The sequence below is a fragment of the Polyodon spathula genome, chromosome 33 (genome assembly GCF_017654505.1).
Source record: "Polyodon spathula isolate WHYD16114869_AA chromosome 33, ASM1765450v1, whole genome shotgun sequence".
In the NCBI taxonomy this organism is placed as follows: Eukaryota; Metazoa; Chordata; class Actinopteri; order Acipenseriformes; family Polyodontidae; genus Polyodon; species Polyodon spathula.
This window is the reverse complement of record NC_054566.1, coordinates 217,016-240,443: the sequence shown is the minus strand read 5'-3', so window position 1 is coordinate 240,443 and position 23,428 is coordinate 217,016. Positions and strand designations below refer to the sequence as shown.

General features: G+C 37.0%; 1 protein-coding gene across 3 annotated transcripts in view; it reads right to left on the bottom strand.

Moving 5' to 3' along the window:
* LOC121303493 (rab GTPase-activating protein 1) overlaps positions 1-23,428 on the bottom strand; it is a 108,047-nt gene that overhangs the window by 64,886 nt on the left and 19,733 nt on the right. For 2 of the 3 annotated variants that reach the window (XM_041234210.1, XM_041234211.1), the window contains 7 exons: positions 22,022-22,132; positions 21,079-21,145; positions 19,613-19,715; positions 18,900-19,069; positions 17,205-17,379; positions 16,298-16,391; positions 10,242-10,392 (listed from right to left, as the gene is read on the bottom strand). In XM_041234210.1, coding sequence (XP_041090144.1) covers positions 10,242-10,392; positions 16,298-16,391; positions 17,205-17,379; positions 18,900-19,069; positions 19,613-19,715; positions 21,079-21,145; positions 22,022-22,132 — 871 coding nt within the window. Of the gene's footprint in view, positions 1-10,241; positions 10,393-16,297; positions 16,392-17,204; positions 17,380-18,899; positions 19,070-19,612; positions 19,716-21,078; positions 21,146-22,021; positions 22,133-22,676; positions 23,216-23,428 lie in introns of those variants that run through there. The other variant, XM_041234212.1, reaches the window with a different exon arrangement.

Sequence of the window (23,428 nt, the reverse complement as noted above, 5' to 3'; positions counted from 1 at the left end):
TGATCTAAGCATAGGGATGATGAATCAATGCTTATCAATTATTAGTGTATCTGATTTTTAAGTGATCTGCAGGAACATGGATTATCTTTGCACAGTTGCTAGAGACGATTCCTCAAAGCAGGGGTTTCCAATCATGGTCCTGGAGGGCCATTCCACTCCAGGTTCCACAGCTAAAATTGTATCATTAACTGCTTAAGGGTCTTAATGGATGTTTAACTGGTTCAAATAAACAATTTAATAACAGGGATGGAACAAAGACCAGGAGTGGACGGGCCAACTGTGGACACCACTGCCTTAAAACTTAGTAACGCCTTGGCCATGGTTAAATCCAAGAAGAGGGCAGGGTTTACCGACAGTAAAAGGTGAATCAATTTCCTAAATCAAGGGAACATTGCTTTACTGCCCAACAAATAATCACACTAAGAAAAGCCACAGGAAGCAACGTGTTTTGCTTTCTGAAACACATGTTTTAGAGTGGTACATGACTGAAGATTGGAATATAAGATTAGTTTGTTGAAACATAAAAGGCGCTGTTGGAAGGGCTTTTTTTTTTTTTTTTTTTTTTTTTACTGCCGTAATGCACAAAGGGGAGGTCACGACTCAAATAAAAACCATTAGATTTGCAGGAAACTCACCCTCTCTGATTAGCTAGTGAGTTAGAACAACCCGTTTTCAAAGTTATGGTCAAAACAGGGAACACGTTTACTAATCGCATGCATGCAGACATTTAAAACATGTATGTTAGCAACATACTATACATCCCCTGCATAGACTGAAATAAGATATTTGAGTTACCAGTATGAAAAAAGTAGACCACCATGACCTGCAGCCACCAAATGTTCATCACAAGGGCACTACTGTATGTTCTTGTCATTCAACCCCAAGGTTGGTTGTTATGACTTACTATGCTTCTCAAGGGGGTACTCAAACCAGAGAAAAACAGAATTGAAAGTCAAAGAATATACTATCATTTTAAAAAGGCTAACTGGTAATAATTTATAATAAATTGAAGCATCAAGAACATTTTGTTTTAAATAAATAAAAATAAATTAATGAAATAACCGAAATCAAGGGTGCATTGTATTATACTGAATAATGGATAAACAGCTTCCCTTGACATCACTGAAACCTGTTTGCTTTCAACAGGGCCCATGTTGGATGCATCACTGAATCTATAATCAAATCTTGCACAATAAAATCCATTGCAATCCACTGTCGATGGATTGATTAATTGCTGCGTCTCCAGCTTAGCACTTGGAAGCACCTTGATAAATTCACTGATAAACAATTGTTTTGGATGAGCAAAGAGGATAGATACAGTAGTCTGGCAGCTTTCCACAAATTCATTTAAAAGACCAGATGAGCCATGTCTTCAAATCTTTGTGTGACAAAGTCCAACTTGTACACAGGTATCATATTTGACGAATACATCTATAAATTTGAGTTTTTGCTACAGAACTATTGTTTGGTGGAATTCATCCTCATATTTCACGGCAACTAAACTCTGACATCAGTCCTCGATCTCCTGCTTAACAGAGAGATTGAAGAAACTTCCAATCTTTCACCAGGGAGCAAGCACTGCAATATCATTAAATTGAGTTTATGAATGCATTGGTTTCAGTTAGATTTTCATTGGCCAGGCTTGTGTCATGGCTCTCTTTCTCAGTGTTTTATCCATGTACTTTTCCAGGAAGCACAGAACTGGAAAATGAACAAGCACATTTGGCATTCCAGTAATTACTACAATAGAATTTATATAGATATACCAGTTAAAAAATAAAATAAAATCCAACATGCCAAGCCTTGCCATGGTTTCTCTGTAATTAACGTCATATATATATATATATATATATATATATATATATATATATATATATATATATATATATATATATATATGTTAAACTCAACCATAGTAATTAATTACAATAGGACTTCAGTTTTATGCCTCATCCGAAGGACAGAGCACAATGAGGTTAACCTGTTGTATCTACCTTTTTTTTGCCAAGAAATTGCCATAACCATTCATGTAATGCGTAACTTTCAATCAGCCATTTTAGTTAAACGAAGCAAACCCAAGAACTAGGTGTCCCTATCAACCATGCTGTTCCTCTATCCAAATGAAAATGTACATGTATCCTAATATTATAAATTACTTTTGAATTAAAAATTGCTTGCATGTATTCTCTCATTTCTGCATGTGTCTTTTTAGTTTTAAAAAGAGTGATGTGAAAACGAACAGACTAGATTTACTCAGCCACCAAGACCCAATTACATTTTTAGGGTTTATTTGGGATTTTTTTAGTTTTTTTTTTTTTTTTTTATTAATGTTGCTTAAATTGTTTTTAGGTCACTAAACTTATTTGAGCTATTTTATGTATTTTAAGAAAATCTAATGTTAAATGTAATCCAGACCAGATGTGAATGTATAAATGTAAGACTAAAAGGTTTGAAACTATTCCTAGGATACTCTTCAGTACACTGCAGTGTATTTCCACCCCTGCACAGTCCCTTTCGAAGGATTTACTGTATTTGCTTGAGTATAAGTCGAGAAATTTCACCCTAAAACACAATCCTGAAGTTTGAGGGGGCGACTAATACCAAAGCAAAAAAACCCTTGTCAGGAAAACTTTAATGTCTGCAAGTCAAGGTAGGTGTGTGGCTACTGCTATCCTCCATCTGTATCAAACAGGGTTTAGGAGCCAGGGGAGCCCTGTAGCAGGCATGCATTCAGTTCACCTACTACCACGCCACCCCAACCCGCTTTTGTATTTTCAAAAGTTGACAGGAATGTAATAATAATAATAATAATAATAATAATAATAATAATAATAATAATAATAATAATAATAATAATAACAACAACAACAAGAATAATAACAATAATAATACCTTTTCAATTGTGTGACCCTGCAGCATAGTGTTTCTATAGGAAACACAGCACCTCCATTGTTGTGGGCAAATCCTTATTACCCTCATTACAAGAGCAAGTGCTTCTAACTTCTCTCAAATCAAAACGCAAACATCTCAAGATTTGGCAAAAACTATTCAGTGAAAAGCCTTTTAACAAACTTGCAGTGTTTTATAAAATCAATGACATACAGTAGCCTTCCAAAGCTCATGAAAAAGTAAGACACATAGAAATCCTTGTTTTAAGTGTCCATGCAGTCCAGCCAAATATAGAGGACCATTTAAATAATTATATGATTTTAGTTTAAAAAAATACCACCATCACAAAGTGCTTTACAAGATACGAGACTAGGGTGTGTCAACTATGCATCAGCTGCAGAGTCACTTACAACAACGTCTCACCCGAAAGACACATAAGGAGGTTAAGTGACTTGCTCAGGGTCACACAATTAGTCAGTGGCTGAGCTGGGATTTGAACTGGGGACCTCCTGATTAGAAGATTACATTAACATTCTAATAGATGCAAAAATCAAACAATCAACTACAACTCGATCTTGCAAGAACACAATAAAGTTGTGCCCTTGTACACAACACAACTCCAAACAGAACTGATAATGTCAAAGCCCTGAGGCCTCATTTCAAATACCCAGGAGAGCCAATCAATTTGAAACTGAAATTACTGAAGCTCTATTACATTCTGCAGCACACATACTACATACTGCAGCTTAACAAGGGCAAAGCAGTTAAAAATCCATAACAGGGAATAGAATGTACATCTAGGCCAGACTTAACATTTTTATTCGGCTAGACAGCGATTGATGCCTTGTATGATCTGTGAATAAGTAGTCAAATGAGTCAGCAGGACAGATGTATTGTGCATTGTAGCTTTATATCAAAAAGTGCTGTTTTATGCTTAAACAAATGCTGGTTTAGGGTGTGTATCTGGCACTGGCTGCAGTGCAATTCATCAGATGAGACGCAGAGTCTGCAGGAATACAACCGCAATCAAACAGAAACATTCACCATTCTTAATAACGTATGCCATTTTTTGGTGAGAATTGCTTAGTTACCTTGAAATCTGACAGTAGCTGACTTGCGCATGATGCTTAAAATCTAGGTAGCCAGCAATATCTTAATTATAGTATAGGATCACTGCCACGTCATACTGCATACAGTACCTGTTGTGGTTTGCCAAGAATGTTCTCATGAACCAGCAATGAGCACAAGATGCACAAAAAAGGTAAATAGATAAATGGAGAAGTGATCTGCATAACCCCTTGGATAACTAGTGCCTTACACAGTAAACATACTTGGTTGTGGATATATAAGGGCATACACATGATTAGTACTCTTCTATTTTTAGTGGAGTTATAGTCACTATAAAACAATAGAGGTCTGCAGTTTTGAGTGGAGCTCTCCATCCTGGACCTGTGTACAGGTCAGCATTGCTGAAAGAGTTAGCATTGTCTGAAGCCTGAATGCACAGTTTCTACATCTGAAAACAAACAGCTGTGGTATGCCATGGAATAAAAGCCTGCAAGTCATTTTAACAGCACAGCTGACAACATGTGTGTTTCCATTAAAATAATCTGACCCACAATAAGCCTACGTGTTTTCCTATTTCCAAGTGGATTCCTATCACACGGTAGAGCACGGGAAGATGAGTGAGAACAATGTAGCAGTCCAAGAACCAAGACAGACATCAGATTCCCCCGAGCAGCACGCTTCTCTTCTGTGCCGCATTTAAAAAGTGTCTTATTCAGGAAGACTGAGTAAGTGATTTTACAGGGCATGAGTGAGTCATCAATATCTGCAGTGCAGCTTCCAAATGGAGACAGACAGGCACATTAATTCAAGGTCTTGAACTCTGTATTAAATCTGTCAACAAACATTGAAGATTTTGAACAGAGGAAAAAAAAAAAACTATAAAGTAGAAGAAGAAACATCTAGCATGCTACTATTTGGGATGGGAAAACTGCTGTTCAAATGGACAAAAATAAGTGTGCCAATGCAGTAGCTGTGCATGCATTTGTATCATATCTCTTCATAGTAGTGCACACTGATAAATCATCTCCTGATCACTCTTTTTATCACCAAACTCCTCAATATTCCTATCCAAGTCATTATTTTATTACTATAACATTTCAAAAAGCTTGGCAAATATCTGCGATTTTCTTTGAGCGCTGGATGCAGAAACAGCTATCTTGTTTGTCCATGTTATGTCTGTGTTTTTTTTTTTTTTTTTTTTTTTGGCTTCTCTTGGCCATTGAAAGCTTTTGTCAGCTTTCTCCGGAGAAAAAACAACTAGGGACCCGTGCTTGACGTTGTTTTGATGATGACGGACAGGGTCCGACAATGGGCTGGAAAAGAAAAATTGTATGGACCTGGTCCGACATAGGACAGCAAAGGGTTAACATTTGACACCTTATTTACATTTATGGACAGTCTAAAAATGCATGTTCTTCAAATCCATATGCATTAGAACCAACAGCTCTAAAAAAAAAAACTAAATTTAAAGACAATTTGGTTTTGTGTTCTGCAACTGTAAACAACCCCACTTTCTTGAAGGTTCAATACCTCACCACGTAACCCTCCTGATCCTACACTTGTACTCGTCTTATATCACCTGAACAGTCACCCACCCCACCTTTGTCACAAACAACTGCAAAATGTAACGGATCAGCTACTGCAACCTTGCACAGGATCCTGAACACAGCCTTCTGCCTTCAAAGCGATCAGCCAAGTCCAATACAGCACAGTATATTGGCCTGGTGGTTCCACTTCCCTCCCCCATCTGGCGTAGCTAAATTCCAAATAAAGTACTATCACATGCTTGTATAAATGTTTGTCATTTAAATAAATGTAGGTTATTTCAGTATTTCTAAATTCCAAACTTGAGTGTTTTATAGTTACAGGTAAACTACTGTTAAAAAAAGTCAACGATGATAACCTTACAGTAATAGTACAGAGGTTCAAAACAGTTCAGCATTATTATTAACTTTGCACCAATTATTGTGTTTTTCCATCTGCTTTCCATAGCAAGCTACACACTCAAGTATAAGCTTAATTTTAAATCCAGGCAAAACTCAGGAGTATGGCATGAAAATTACACTTAACAAGGACAGTAATCAGTAAATTATTAAAACAGCCGTTGAGACCTCTGCACTTCGCTTTGCAGCGAGCCATTTCAAAAAGGTGCTTCATGTAATAGGCGTCTAGCCTGTGCATTTGTCATTTTTAAAAGAAGCTAGTTTAAAATGCAGCTGAGAAATGGGTTGTATACAATATTAAAGTGGATCTTTCATTTCTAAAGGTGTTATCTAATTAGTTGAAAGACTTTAGTAAGGGTTGGTACCCAAAAAATGTATATTTGTGTTTTACACTTACAATAACCAAAAACTACTCAAATGGTAAGGGTTAGCCCAGAAAATGTGTCTGTTTTGAGTGAAGGTGAAAATGGAATTTCTTTGGGTTGTTACAAAGATAACAATCTTCTCCCTTGCAGTTGTAAAACAATAAATGGCAGTTTGTATTGTGCAGCTTAGAAAGCGGTTCTGCTTTCGGCTTTCAAACAATAACCAGAACAACAGCGCCTGACAAGCTTAGAATTGACTCTTCCGATAAGCATATAAAAGCAACACAAAAGCTTTTTGCGGATGCTTTCTCTATAACACAATAGCCATTCTAAAATGTAGAAAACATGAGCTGTGTTTCTCCAATTTGCAAGGTTTCATTACACATTTGAATCTATTCCTAAAAATCTAGCAAGTCTATTTGACCCTCATTTCACATGACATGTGCAATTGAAGCTTGCCCCATAGAGTATAAATGCCCCATTGAAAAGCATTGGATCTCCACATAGCAGGCCTTGACATCAGCTTAATTCATGAAAAGGGATGATTAAACTAAGCAATGAATTTAGTCAAAATTCATTTAATTTTCAAATATCTCAATATTGTGCAAATGATTCAAGTAAGTAATTGAAATTACATGAACTGTTTGCACAATGTACAAATGCAGGAATATTCTCATACTGTATATACATATTTAACAAAATAAGTCTGCATTGTAGCATACTATAATAAAATCAAGATGTATGTCTAATTTTCTTGTTTAAAGAGACAAAAAAACGACATTGCCAGTAAAGGTAATTTGTCCTTTTAACTTTTTTTTTTTTTAAGCCCTCAATCCAAACATGCTTAGTATTTTTGTCACAGTATTGGTGCATCACTGCACTAGCCATGCGCTACTGCATTGGGAGCCTAGAGGAGTAAATTACCATTTTAGTGTTAGATTACAAGTTAAAATCTTTGCTGCAAGAAATAGCGCTGTTATCGACCTTGACCTACAGAATCTAGTTCTTCTAGAACAAGGCTTGATGAATAAAATTGTTAAAAATAAATAAATAAATAAAAACCGTATGGCGGCACTATTTTACACAGTACAAAGACCAACCGTGAACTAAAAAAGTCGTACAGTGCAGTGTGTCAACCACCCGATTAAATAATGAATAGAACAACTGTTCTAAATACAACAGTTTATGTCTACATTATGCCTGCATGTTACAATTTACATATCCTTTTAATGTCCCAATATGGCAAAACTCTGTAAAGTCCGTAAAGGCAGTATTCAATAATATAATGGTGTAAATACCACACAGTGCACAACACTCAGAATGCAATGAATTTGTTCTGTTGCGTGAATAGCTTATCATGTTTGCATATACCAAAATATCCTGGTTTTAATGAGCTGGAAATCTAACCTGCATTGTAAATATTTGTGCAAGATGACCTCAAATGCTGTTTTATTTATATGTAACAGCTCAATTCCTTTGGCAACTAACTTATTCTTGTTGCAGGAAAAATCCTCCTTTAACCAAATGACTAAACTCCACCACAGCGTTCTTCAAATTTAAACACCAGCCGTCATGGTGGGAGTACTTCACTGTAGCAGTTTCCCACAATCATGTTCATTTGACTTGCTGTAAGTTTACTACATTGTTCTGTACATCATTTTTTTAGCTGCATGTAATCAAGCTTCAATATGCTTAAAACCTGCTTGATACTACATCCCTCTGAGCAATATGCAGCAGTAAGAGGTTCTACACAAAATCTCCAAACACAAACCAAACTAGAAATGCGTTTCTGAGAACAAAACGTTATAACCCTGGTTCCCTGAAATAGAAATGTAGCCATTACTGGAGAGATATTTACCTCCTAATAAGATATAGCAAAGCAGTTCGCAGAGCCTGCGACGCAGTCACGGCCCGCCTCCGAGGGCACAAAAGCACTACACTCACAGATCTCAGCGTCATTTTTCCTTTAAGCCTCCTGCAATCATGGACACAGCGACGTTGAAGGTTAATGGTTACATTTCTATTTCAGGGAACCAGGGTTATGATAATAACCTAACGTTCCCTTTCAAGTACGAAATGTAACCATTACTGCCTGGGTACCAAAGCCGCCACAAGGACAATATTGCAGAAGGACTGGAATGCTACAAGGCTAAGCCGAGAGGCTGCCCTGTGCATTACCATACGGAACCCCAGAAACAAGTGGCTAGTGCTAAAAAATGGAGGGAGAAACTCTGCCAGTCCACTGAGAAGCCATCCTTAACAGTTCCAAAACCAGGGTTTTGAGGATCCCCGACATTCAGTCTTTAGAACCTAGTAAAGGTATGGGGAGTAGCCCACACCGCTGCATTGCAAATCTCCTTGACAGATGCACCCTGGAATAAAGCCCACGAAATTGCCATGCCCCTGGTGGAATGGGCAGTGAGCTTTTCTGGAAGGGGCAAGTTGGCCAGCTCACAGGCAGTCCTGACCATGTCTGCTATCCATTTGGACAGCCTCTGCTTAGACAGGGCTTGACCATGGGACTTTTTGTCCTGTCAATGTAGTACGCCAGGGCCACACTGAATACAGCGTATGGAGCAGTCGCTCCCTGTCAAACTGGAAAGAGGTGGATGGAAAGCCCCCAGTTTCACAAACTGGTTGACATGAAACACAAAATCCACCGTTAAAAAACAACACTGCTGGTTACCCCCCCCCCCCCCCCCCCCTTATTTTTAATCTCAAATGCTTGTGCTTTGCATTTCAAAGCAGACTGCTGCCTAAAACCCTTTTGTTTTGTTGCATAGTAATAATCACACAAAATGGCGAATTAAATAATGTTTAACCCCAATAGGGAGGGGGATTGTGTTTGAACTGCAGGGAGTAGCCAGTCTGAATGGTAGTAAAAGCCCAGATGTCCGTGGTACACCAACACTCCCTGAAAAGGGGCCCTGGGCCTGTGGCAGCAAACTCCTAGGGCTGCTGCTTGGCTTGTGGCTTGGCCTGGGACTTCTGTCTCTGTACCGAGCGGCGGGACCTATTAAAGCCTCCCCAGCGAGCAGCTGTGGACCGGTTCTGAACATCACCAGTGCAGCCGACTGCGCCATTGTTTCAGGCTGCTGGGGCCTAGGATGCCAGTTTGCCACTGGTTTGCACACTGGAGGTGGTCATTTGGGAAGTAGCCAAAACCAGCTCCTTTGTGGACCGCGGGACGAAACACATGCCCTGGTGTAATAGGGGCATCCAACAGCGGTGCTTTATCTTCGTCAGGCACATATGCCCGGGAAAATCAGTATAACAATGTCTCACAATAAAAACAAGAATAAAACGCGTCACAGGCTCTGTGAACAGCTTTGTCATACCTTATTCAGGTTTTGGGGGTCTTTAGGAGGTAAATACCCATACGGTAATGGTTACATTTCGTACTTGAAAGGGAACAGCCCCATATAGGAGATACTATAAGGAAGTCACAAAAGGAACTAATATATACTATTATACAAGTGAGGTGTTGAGCCTTAGAAGCGGTAAATGTAATAGTCACTATAGTCATCTAACCCTACAGTGCTTGCGTAAAGAAAAGGACAGTACTTAATACAGAAGAATTTTTTTTTAACAAAAACAAAACATACAAGGGCAGACTATTAAGAATGGTTTGTAAATGTGAAATAAAATGGAATGGAAACTTGACTCATATAATATTGCTGTGTATTCAAACTGCATTTACAGCAGAAAACTTAAGTCACATGAAGTCCTTGGTCTTAGGTTAGAGCGCAACATAAAGGTCACCAAGACATTTAGCACACAGTGTTTATATAGCTCTGCATGTAAAGTCACTGTCTCAACAAAGCTCATTTAAGTTTCAACAGTGTGGTGGCAAAAGGTTTAGGTTTTCTTGTATGATCAAATTTCAAAAGGTTTGCCTAATTGTATACTTTCTTAAGTTGCTTAAGTGGATGAAGTTGTGTTTCGTGTGTTGAATATGTTGAAAGCTGCCTCTTACCTTGGTGATAAGGGTCCTGTATTCCTCGACCTGGTGGTCGTTGGTGTGGCAGCCAGCCAGGAGCTGCCAGACCTCTCCCCTCAGCGCCTCTGGGACTCCACTCCTGACCAGGGCCGGGAGAGGCTTTGGCCTGACACTCAGGTTGAGATGCCTGTACAAGAAAACCATTCGACCGTTGAGATTAAAAAATAAATATACTGGTTTGCCAGGAGCACACAGTGACTTTTGTACAAGTAAGAAACAAACGTATTGCAGGGCTGCAAGAGGCAATCATGCTAGAATAAAACAAAATCACCTCTAAAAATTACCCACATGCCTCTATTTGTGATTAATGCTACTTTGTGCATTACAAAAGAAATGGCTTTTATGCAATCCTAAAAAATAAAGTTCTACTTACCAATGCAATTTTGCCAAAAAGAAAACTTCCTGAAGGTTAAAATATTGTATTTTGAGTACAGTGCTCTTTCCTTCAAACAGTTGCCTTTTGTTTTAATAGACATCCTTACAATTAGCTATATAACATGAACATAAAAAGGACATTGATTTATACATTACAATTGTGAAGTTTTACAGTAGCCAAAAATACAGTGATTTGTATTTTACAAGTTTCAAATAGAAAAATAAAAATTCTCATTTACAATTCTAGCTGTTCTTTTTTCTTTTTTATAGTGATTGGCTGTTTCTTTTTAATCGTTACGTTTCGTGGCGAGAGCAGCCTTGTACAATGGCAACATAACAGGAATTTCTTCTATTATACATCTACCCTCTAATCATTAAACAGGAAGAAAAGTAGAAAGGAGATGGAGGAGAAAGAAGATCACAAAACCAGACAAAAAAGGAATGGTGGAAAAAAACAAAGCACACATAAATAACTAAAAAAATAAATAAAAAAGGTGAAGGATGGCTCAAGGAGTGAGAGGGAGATAGAGATGTAGACTGACATGAGCCTGCTTCCTTACAGCAGCATGCAGGGCCACCCTAGATTGTAAACCAGCATTAGATAATATGTGTACTAAATGACTTCCGCGTCAGTTTGCGCAGTGCCGCACTCCTTCCCGTCCGCGGCGAGCACAATGGCATTCTATCCTGGACCCGACCTTGTTTAAAAGCCCAACGGTTCTGTCAGAAGAGCGCAGGAGAGATTTTAATTTTGTTTTAAATATGTTTCTGAAATCAGAAGGTAGTGGTGAGATGCATCTGTAGTGTCTAACTTAAACATTGCATACTCACTAGTCAGTTTTATAATCGATATTTAGTTTAATAAGTAGATGCCGCTGCTGCATTTATGTTACATGAAGAGTGAGACTTGCGTGGTGATTTCTCAGATGGCTTTTGAATAAAGTATAGTGCTACTGCTTACCTCAGAGTTTTCTTTGTTCTGTTCTCTGACTAAACATTTTCCATTTTTTCTGTAATTCTTAGTGACAGAGATGAAACAAACATTGCTTGTCGGGTGATTTTAATGCGGTTTCACTTGTCTGTTGACATTTTTACCTACAGAAACACTGTTTAGATCATTGTTAAGATGTAGTAATATTAATGGATCAGGGAAGAAAGTTGGTCTATGATGTCATAGCCATGCAGTAAGACAATTCTTACCGCACGGTCACATGATCTTGTTAAGCCAAGCACAGCACTTCATTTATCCAAGCCATTTTATAAATTCTCTTGGTACAACCTGGCTCCCTTGATATCTCTGGAAGGACAAATGAATACTGTAGTTTACTAAACTACTGTTTCAGATCAAGGTGTTTTTTTTTTTTTTTTTTTTTTTTTTTTAAACCAATACTCTAAATTTAACTTTCAATTATTGCACAATATTACACACTTAGCAGTAACCCATTTTATAAAGTCCATACTTGGGGGTGCAGCCGTATTTACAGTAGTAAACTTGTGGCATGCTCTGCTTTCTTATTTATTTTTTTAAGATATATATTTTTTTTAAACACTACAAAACTAAAGACTTCTAGCAAAGTAGTTATGGTCATCTCTAGTCATGTTTAAATGTGTCTAAATTTGTCTTAAGCTTTAAATAAACACTGAATTAACAATAAACAACTGTACTGCAGTTAACTTACAAAACAATGAACACATTAGCTGCACCCAGCCAGCCCCACCACCTCCAAGTACACCTGATCCTTTGTGTAGCTCAACTGATCCATATCACTACTCTGCAGAACAATAAATGAATAGGGATTAATCAAAGGATTAATCTGTTTTAGCTTGATGCTGGCCAGAAGATAGATTTGTCAAAATAAAGAAGTCACATGGCTGCAGACATGTAACTTATTAAATTATTTGTGTTTAAATTTGCCAGTGTACCCTAGCTCTACCCTAACTAACCACAGGTGCAGTAATTATTTCTTCCTATTCCAAAACTTGACAAAATGTACAATGTTGTCATCCTACAGATGTTATTTATCACAACTATGTATTCAGGATTACTTGTATTTTTCAGACAGTCAATCTATAAATGGTTTAGAACGTACTTTACCATTTACCAGTTCCATGCTAATGTTTCTTTATTGGTAATAAAGCAAATATTGCAACATTTAATTACAAGCTCAAAGCCAAAATGATTCTAGCAGAAAGGCATGGGGGTGAGGGGGTTGTTTTGGCATAAATGTTTACAATTTTAATTACTTTCATAGTATAATGCAGTGTGAAGATAAAGGCTAAAACATAAAATTGGGCTTCCAATGTTATTAATGGAAATCCAGAAATGGCATTTTTAAGATGGCCCCATGGCTGCTGCCTGCTGTTGCCTTCTTAATTTACATTTGAAAGTCCAAAGCTATCTTTATAGTGTCTTTAGGGATCAATATGTACACTTATACTAGAAAGTCTGCTGACTGCAAAATAATGCCATTCACTGTGCATTTTCCATAGACAGCTTTCCATATCAACAACAATTAGGCCAAAAAGGGAATACATTTATTAACTTCAAAGCAAACAAATGTGAATTACAGTATATCTTCCACTATACTCAGAATAAGCCAGTGATGTAGGCTAAACCATGTCTATCAATTTACATGTCCAAACAAAATGTCAAATGTCTCAAAAATGTGTGTGTTACCTTTTACACAAGATACAATGGATAACTCTGTATCAAAACGCTGTGTAAATGGACGGTATATTATAGTAATTAGTGTAATGTTAAGTAAAAATTACATGTAACACATTTAGTAAATGTATGTGTGTGTTACGAACTACAGTACCAACTCAACGTTTTATACTGCATCCTTTCATAAAAAAAGACCTTGTTGATAAACCCGTGTGTTTACATCCCCCACCTGTGGCTCCAGCTGTAGGAACACAAGCGACCTCTCTTTTTACAACTTGTTTCCCCCTGATAGCTATACTTCTTGCAGCATCATTTTGTTACAGGTCAGAAAGCATAACACAAATAAAAAAAATAAAATAAAAAAATGAGATTGTTTCAAATCCCTTTAATCCCACCTCAAATCAAAAACCTTTCAGTGCACTCTTATCTAAGGCTTGATGGTCGGATTTAAAAAAATTAAAAATAGAAACACGAAAACTGGGATTAGATTGATTACACTCCCAAACAGAAAGCATGTGAAGTGTACAAATAAGCGTGACAAAAAAGTAACAGCGCAAAATGACAGCTGTAATGTTATTTTTAGATTCCCTTTTATTAAACGTGTTTGCTTTTTAATTCATTACAACTAAGCATTAATGAAAAAAATGCAGTGAGAATAAAAGAAACAAATCTGAAATGAATGTATGGTTGGCATAACAATAATAATTAATCTGTTTTGACTTTCTCTGCAACCCTTTGGACAAAGTGATTTAAACTAAAGAATATGTTGCCATAAGTAAGCATGCAAAAAAAAGACATTACAATTTAAATTATTCATATCATATTAGGTCATTTTTTATTTTTAAGGCATGCAATGACTTTATTCAGTGGGAAGCTCTAATGCAGCAACTGTTTCACTGAAAAGATGAAGCAAAATATAATACAATCAATTTATTTCCACCATGCGGAAAGCAGAAACAGCAATCAATGAGTTACAGTATGGTCCTATAACCATCCAGTAATGAAAAGACCTTGCAGACACTGCCACGTCGAATGTGCTGGCCAGGGTGTCGTTACACCCTATTGACTCTGTTATGGAAAGTGATAATGCCTGTTTGTCGAACCCCAGAAACAATCTTGTTTCAGGTACTACACAGTCTTTACATTTTAACTGAAATCAGAGTGACATAAAACTGAAAGCCTTGTAGCTCCAGATACAATTGCAGCATTTTATGAAGTGTGTCAACTTTATTAAACCTAAAAAAATATATAATTAACAGCTATAGTAAAACGAATCACAAGGAAGTCATTCAGTATCTTTGGAAAAATATCATGCAGTACGCCTCACATGAACTACAGCTGTGGGCAGAGCAAAACGTAATTAATTTTAAGGCCCGTAAGAAACTTGAAACAAAAAAACTAAGCATCTCCTGTGGTGCTTGTGAGTATTAACCCAGTATGTCACCTTCCACCCTAAATAATATAAGAATAAACGATCCTACTGTTTGCTAAGGTACAGTATATGCCCTGGTGAGACCACACTTCAGAACCTTTCACACTGACACACCTGACCGGGTTCCGACCCGGGTTCTGGCTACCCGGGTTCTGGCTACCCGGGTCACATTCCCTTGTAGTGCAAAACCACGTACATGGGTTGTACCGGCGTTGACCCGGGTTACAGCGACCTACTTCATGTGTGTGAAGGTTTCACTTCCGCAAGGAACATTTCTGTTTAGCCAGATTTTTTTGTTGATTGAGACACAGTATTAGCCAGATTGCAGCAGGGATGAAGAAGCATTTGCTCTAATCAACATTTGTGCCGAAGGTTCAATCCAGAGAAGCTTGGGTGCTTACGGAGCATTGACACGAATATTGTGTACATGTTCTGTCAGCCAGGTCAACCTGCTTTATTAAAAGCAGTGCGAAATCACGCAACCGACCCGCATGACAGCGGGTAGAGTATGCCAGTGTGAAAAGGGCTTTCGAGTATTGTGCCTAGTTCTGATCACCACAGTACAGTAACAAATGGTCACTGTAGTCCTGGAAATAGTCCAATGAAGAGCAACCAGACTAATCCAAATTCTTACAGGAATGAGCTGTGAAGATAGACTGAAATAACTGAATCTATTTAGACTAGAAAATGAAGAATTAGGGAAGGATTTAAGTCTTTAAAATCTTAAAAGGAGTTAACAGTTAACCTTAACCAATACTTTAAGCAATTAACCAACTACTGCCCATAAATTAACCTATTACAATTTTTAATCAAGTAACAGCTCGCTCTCTCTCTCTCTCTCTCTCTAACAAAAAATGATATTATAAATCTTACACATACTTCCGTTAGCTAATTAGGTCTCAAATGTGCTATTTACAAGAAGCACATGTTACAGCACAGATGTATTTTAGTTTTAGACATACATGTTGTTATACTTTCATTTCAGCAGTGTCTTCTGGGTCACAGCATGTTTCAGGGGAAGCTACTGGTTGGTTTATGACAGGAAAGAAGCCACTGGGGTGGCTTGCAAACAGACATTTCTTTAACCAAGTGTTGTACCTCTTCGTGTTTTAAACTAAAAATACAAGTTGGCTACAGCACGTGTTTCTTTCAAAACTGGACTTTTGAGAATTACATAACCAACTGTCAGTTTTTCATCAAGTATATGGAGAACTACAAAGCGGTATGCAATTCAATATTTTTGCTTCATATTATTCAGAACGTTTCATTCGACTTTATAAAGCAACATTTGCTGATTATAGCTGTACACAACCTGTAAGAGTTATGGAATGATCTTGTTCATTAAAATCTGTTAAAGCTTTGTGAATATGGCATATATCTGATACATTCTTCAACCAGTCTGCAGTTAAATGAAGTAAAGCTTCACCACACCAACAGAAGAAATCAGGAGTGAAGAAGACTGAGGGCTACACAGTGGTAACAAACAGTGGAGCGTAACTGACCTCATCCGCACTCTGTCCTTCAATATATTACAAAGATAACCAGCTCTGGACCACTCACCATTTTGACAGCAGGTCCCCCCACGTTTCAAGTATCTTCTCCGCACACTCCTTTGACACGTCTCCAGAACCACTCAGTAAAGGTTCATCGTTATCTATATAAAAGACAGCAACAGAGGAAAGCAGGGTGACTGGAGAGCCACTGACATCTCAGCTTGGGGAGGCCATGTCAATGGCAAAATGTCAAACTCTAGCTGCCTAACTGCCACTCAAGGAGCCCTGTTTATCTCAATGCAGTTGTGGCCTAATGACTCTGTAAGCATTAGACTGTGTACGTTTATATTATGAAAGAAACGTCTTTTTTTTTTTTTAGCCATATAGTCAAATATTTTCATACAACAAGGACAATCCTGTCAAAATAACAGATTACAAAAAAAAACTGCAGTTCCAGTGCATGAGAAATGACAACCGTTTTGTACAAGCAGACTTCATCAGAAGATGTGACTTGTTATATTACAGTGTTTTTCTTTAAACATACATCAATTCAGGTTATTTATTTTATCAGGGTAAGAACCCATTGAGGCTCCATTACAAAGAAGTTCAAGAAGACTGCATTTATTACTGTATATAGATATTGTCTCTCAAAATATCTGTAATCCTAGTCTATACTTCATGCTTAATTTAATCATGCAGTAAATTACAGCTGGTTTTAGACAAGGCATATACTGAGAGACAGGTTTACCAAGGACTTACAAAAGTGCAATTCAACATTTTATTGTAAAAAGAAAAAAAATAAATGTTTTAAACTAGCAGCAAAACAAAAAAAACAAAACCTGAAAAAAGACACTTGCTGTTTAAAAAAAAAAACAACAAAAAAAAAAACAACTCTGTGCTCTTTAAGAAATGAGTCCATATCAAGATTCTCAACTATATAACCTGTTGCTAGAAAGTGGTTTTGGACTGGCTACCTTCCTCTTCATCATCATCGGGCGGGGAAGGGATCATGGAGCTCTGGGAGCCAGACTGGCTCAGCCGGATAGAAGGACTGGCTGTTGTTTTTTTCCGCTCCCTTTCTGTATCACTCTCTAAGCTCACAACTTCATATAGAGTGTCGGTGTTGCTCTTCCTGTCCTTCCGTTCCATCTGCACAAAAAAAAGGAATTTGAGGGGATTTCATTAAAAGCTCTGCAGAGGGGTGTAACAATCGTATCGTAATAGTGTGTCGTTTGTATCGCCATACCAGACAAAACTCATAACATAGCTAACTACTTATCACCAAATGGTTCTTGAATGAAAAATAAGTGTTTTATAGTTGGTATGAATACATACTCCCCTATCTCATTACATTTTTATCTTAAAACGGTCCATCGTTAAATGATCATTTGATCTTACTATGCACCATACAGGTAGCCAATCATGACAATCACATGCATCACGATACATATCGTGATATGCACTGTATCAGTGTTTTAAGCAACAACTATTCTGATTCCAGCTCAGAGTCTTTTAGTCTAAATTACTTAATCCAAATTGGACTACGTTAGTTCATTTTGTTGTGTGTATGTGGGAAAGGACATTTGCAAGACATGCATGGGTAAACACCATGTGGAACACAGATATGTCTGTTTCCACATGCACGCAAGTTCCATTATCAAACAGGATCAAGAATGTGATATAAAAGAACCTCCAAGTTCCATTATCAAACATGACCTAGAATGTGATATCAAAGAACCTACAAGATCTATTCGCAAACATGATCTAGAATGTACTGTCTGCTCCAGAGAGTAGTTATGCTCTGAGAGTACAGGCTGTGATCAAAAAGGATTGTAAAAGTTCCAATTTAAAAGTACTAATCTTGAATCCAAGCAATATGTGATACAAACTGATATTCTAATGTCAGACCAAGGGACCCCATATTAATCCACTCCTACAGCCAAGAGATGGTTTGCTCTCAAAAAGAATGAAATCCTTATCTATTACAATCATTTATGACAGCATTTACAGTGGAGATCATTATTAAACAAGTTATTTAATGAATTGCTATTCTTATCCTGCCACCATATATGCTTAAACTATATTTCATTGTTAATCGTGTAACTAAACACATCAGAAAACCACACACCAACAGAATTCATGAATCCTAGCTATCAGTCATACACACAAATGGATGCTTTATAAAAGGCTGACGTTCTCAGAAATTCAATGAGTCTGCCTAAATAGCAAAGGCTTCATCTTGGAACATGCAACTTTAGAAACAAATCACATTCTTATCGCAGTTTTAACTGAGGATTTTGCTTTTAAAAAGTATAAAATGTGCATTTCTAAAATTGTTATAATATACCAATAATTAATTTGTCTCTTATACTACGAAAGTTTTTTTTTAGCAGTGTACTAAACCAAAAGATATTTGATAGAAAAAATAACCCAGTGATAATGTTTTAGGTGTTTTAATGCATACTTTAAAAAACAGACTTTACACTAGTGTCAATCAAATACAGTCCAAAATATTGTATTCTGCCAATCACCAATTTATAGTGAAACTCAATTAACAAGGAGTGGCTTTGGGGAAACCAGGAGCATGAAAAAAGATGATGCTAAATTTGATGGAAATTTTGCCTTTCAGCATGTAACATCCAAATTTACTGCATCAAGATATTATTCACCTGTTTTAGTTTTAGGTAGAAGGTTTCAGTGTAACTTCTCTTGCTGAAAGGCCAGAACATTCGCTCATTAGGGGAGCACACCCGCACTTTGGTCTCCAAGAGAAATCGGACAGGCTCTTCCAACTCCGTGATAACCAGATCAACTGCTGTCGTCATGTACATCATTTTATCTGGGCGGAAACAAAGCAATATTCAAATCCCAATAATAACACAAAAGAAAACTATGGCTACTGAGCGCACCCCTTAAACTCTACTACAAAATCTATTCTCCCCTTTCATCTAGCGTGGCTGCCAAAGGTGGCAAAGGACGATGGTTGGAGGAGATTTAACAAAGATCCTTTTTACTTTCTGGACATTAACCCATATATAGTCTGGATTTTTCAGTGCTTGTAGGTGTTATATCCAGATAACATATCTTAGTCATAGTTCAGAGTACTCTAGTAGGTTAAATCATGAATAATCTTTGCTAAGGAAGAAATATCACTTTGAGAGTATCCAGGATAAAAAAAGGACTGCAAGATGTCACTATAGCTAAATATCATGGTAACAGGTGCAACCTTGGATAAATGAACTTAATTTACTTTGGAACGAATGTAAACTATTACAGGCCTTTCAAACATATAGTTAATATTTATACATTCAGAAATTGGCACTAAATTGGTGATCAAAATTGAAAATATTAACAGTGTCTGGTCAAACTAGTTCAAGACTACCTTTTGGTGTTTCTTCATTAACTGCTTGGAACTGTGGTGTGTTAGGATTCCACCTCCCTGTGATGACATAAGACTTCCCATCTGAGCTTTTACCCATTGATTCCTTTAGGATAATCACAGAAGTAGTACAACATTAATAGATTCATACTCAAATTTAGATAAATAATGGATGGGAAAATGCTAATTTCCTAATGTATGTTTACAAAGAGTGCAAGAGAAAGTACACTCTCAACTGGATTAGAGGTAGCCACTGAACACTATCATAAGTACTTAAATCTAAATAAAAAAACTTAAGACATACATAATCTGTTTATAAAAAACCTGTTGGTGTTTAACCGTTCAGTGTAGTTGCTACCATTGTACGCCCGTGCGTACCTTTGGTTTCATCTGCATAAGTGTGGACTCGCATGTAATCTTGTCGATTGGTTGAAGCAATTTAAGCTTATAGAATGAATACTGTTTATTTAGTGGCAGTAAAAAGCAAACGGAAGGCGGCGCATTTGGTTGAAGCCTTCAAAAAGAGCAAAAATCTCCTTTCTGATGATCCAGAATGTCACGCTAAAGAATCAAGAAGTGCAGTTAACATTTTTATTGACGGGTGAAATACAATTCAAAAAGTTGCTACAGTATGTCCACTGTTTTGTCATTTCAAATATTTTCACAAAACAAACATTAAAACTTTAAAGCTACAGTGTGCAGTGCAAAAGCACATCATGAAAAACCACACTTGTAGGCGAAAAACGCTAGAATTAAAGTCGCTACATTTAAAAAACATAGAAGCATGTGGCATTTTCTGTCCACTAAAATAAATGGCTTTACATAATCTCTGTAAGTAAGAAATTGAAGTGTCCAGTGTAAAAACACAACATAGCATTAAAATGTTCAATACAGTCGAATTCCACGTCTTCGTCATCTGAACTTTCATCATTGATGATGCAGCAATTGTCTGAATCACTAATGCACAGAACTACTACTTCTAGGTAGTTTTTTCTATTCACGTGAGCCGAGATATTCCCCCTCAGGCATTATTTGCACATGGTTATTAAAAACCAGAAATGAATGGTGAAAATTTTACTTCCAGCTAAAAGTTGGGGGGGCCAATCGTTCAAACCAGGGCGTTTACTCGGTGTTTAACCATTTGAAGTATATATGTGCCACTTGGAATAAAATAAATAAAAACCTAACTTACAAATTCAGGTAGAGTAATACTCATGCTCAACTTATACCAAAACAGTGACTCTAGCAATATCACACAATGCTTTTTGGCTACCAATTATTTTGCCATTTAGATATAAAAGTGCAAGCTGGGCAGATAATGACTGGCTGGAAGAGCCAGGAAGCACGGTTGAATTATAATTATTTTTTTTATTTTATTATTTGGTCGTTTTTATTTCATCTGTGACAAAAGCCTCAGACATGTCTAAAGTTTATACAGAGCTCTAAAGACAAACTGTGTAGTTCCTCACCAGATCCAGCAAATGCATGTCACTGTTGCGTACATCTTTGCCAGGACTGAGGAGAAGTCCAAAGCACCTACAGAAAACACAAACACATATTTAAAACTTTACAGTATGTTTTACAACAGGCAGGACTGCTAATATGCTGCACCATATTCAGTGAAGAACATACACATGCTAGTGTACTAAATGTTGTTTTACATACAACAACAATGCAGAGGTGTAATAATAGGATCAGACTCTACGAAGAGTGACACATATGCAAGGCTAGAAATGTTCATTCCTATAACCCTGTATGACAGGACAGCCCTGCATGTGTAAATAGTGTGTGCATGTGCGTATGGTTTTGGGGTTGGGGTTAAATAAAAATTGATTCACTTTGAATGCAAGTTGGCAGAGATGGAGTTAAACACGTAATTCAGTGCCAACTGGGGAGTGGTCACATGTACATCAGGGTAGCTGAATTCTTTGGTGGAGGTGTGTGTGCTTGCGTTCTTATTAAATAAACCGGATAGTGAAGGCAAATGCCCAGCCTACCAGCAATTGTTATTTAGTTTGAACCTTTTATTTTGACCCCTGTGCTGTGTTTGTTTTGATTCTGTGTGTTTTGTGTAATATAAGTGGGCATCAGTGCTTTAAACTTCAGCTTTGTCTCTGCATCTAACCAGCTTTGGCCGTGACAACCCTGTCACATCCTGGTACAGGGATATATTTAAATAACCCTATTAAAAAGGTACACTTTTTTTTTTAAAAACAAAATTGTTGTAAATCTTGTGTGAGGATCAGCACAGTTTACCTTTACGCACTATCCATTTAATTTTTCCTAGCTGTATAATGTAAAAAATGTCATGCCTTCTCCATAAGGATAACAGATGCAACCAATAACATGTAAGTACAAGCATTGTAATGCTACCGCAGGGGTTCTTGAAAATTGGAAGTGCTGTGGTAGTACCTTTCTATTGCAAGCTCCTTATTTGATGTTTGCTGAACATAAATGACGATTTTCTTGTCCATTCCTGGACGGAGCTTGAAGCTCTGTTTATCTTTGTCTTTTAAGACTGCACTGTTGAAACAAAACGACAAACAATAGATTAACCACTTACATTCTGCACAAGTCTCTAGCATCAAAGAACAATACACTGAAACTACCCTTAACAGTTCTGGAGAAACCTATTGATTTCACCTAATGCTTTCAGTATACCTTCAACTGTAACGTCCAACTACTGGACAACCTGAAGCAATCAGAAAATGATGGACCTTTTTTGGGTCATATACAGTATGAGTGGGCCAGCTCTGGACTTTTACATTAGTCTAAAATAAGGTTTGTAAGATCCTATCCCAGTTGACAATGAAGCCTTAGAGGCCAATGGCACATTTATGCATATTGTGGAACTACAGGTGTTTTAACTGCACTATTAGCACTGCCTATGTAATCATTTATTTTAAGCTAGCAAAAATATTGATTAGATTTTAATTTTGATGAAACTTCCACTTTTAAAAAGATGCATTTATTTATGATGAAACTTACATGGCTACTTTTCAGACAGCATTTAATTTGCTTAAATAATAATAGTTTTCATTGACATTTATAATTGACATATACTTGCAGCAATAGCCATTTAGTCGAATCTTCATGTTGCATTTGTAAACACAGCCTTCAATAAAACATCAAGAGCAGTGAATAATCATGCAGTCTGAATCAAACATCTTCATGGTGTCCTCCAGACATGACCCATGAAATCCAGAAAGAAAATACACACATGTACATTATGCTAAACATGCACGCTGAGGTAGAGGGAGAAGCAGGACTAAAACAATGATGATGGGATAATGGAAAGCAGGTCTCCCGTGGGGAAGAGAAACACACAGTTAGAAAAAGAGACAAGAAACAGGTCTTTCTGCACATTCCTCTTAGCGCTGCAGAAGCAAAGGCTCAAAACATTCTGGCTAACATGCAGATGACAAATGTACATTTGTCAAAACACTGTTCAAGATCAAAACACAGGATCTAGACTGCTCTGTTAGACACTTCCTTACTTGCTTTTTATTTGACATCTTTGTTCCTGTTAAGTGGTCTAGTTCTACGTATATGTTTAACAAAAGCAAAAATAAGGTCTAAAAATAGGATTATTAAAAAAAAAAAGTCATCCATAACTATAAAAACACTAAAAAGTGGTATATTTAAAAAAAACTAGAAGAAACTTTAATGCAAAGGGATCCACAAGACATTGAGAAAGACGTACTGTAGTCGTAAATGTTGTGTTTTAAATACTGTATAACCCCATTAAAAGGCTTAATACTAGCAACTTTTTCAAAAAAAAATTTTTTATTCTTTCTAAGTTAATAAGGATTTAAGGGT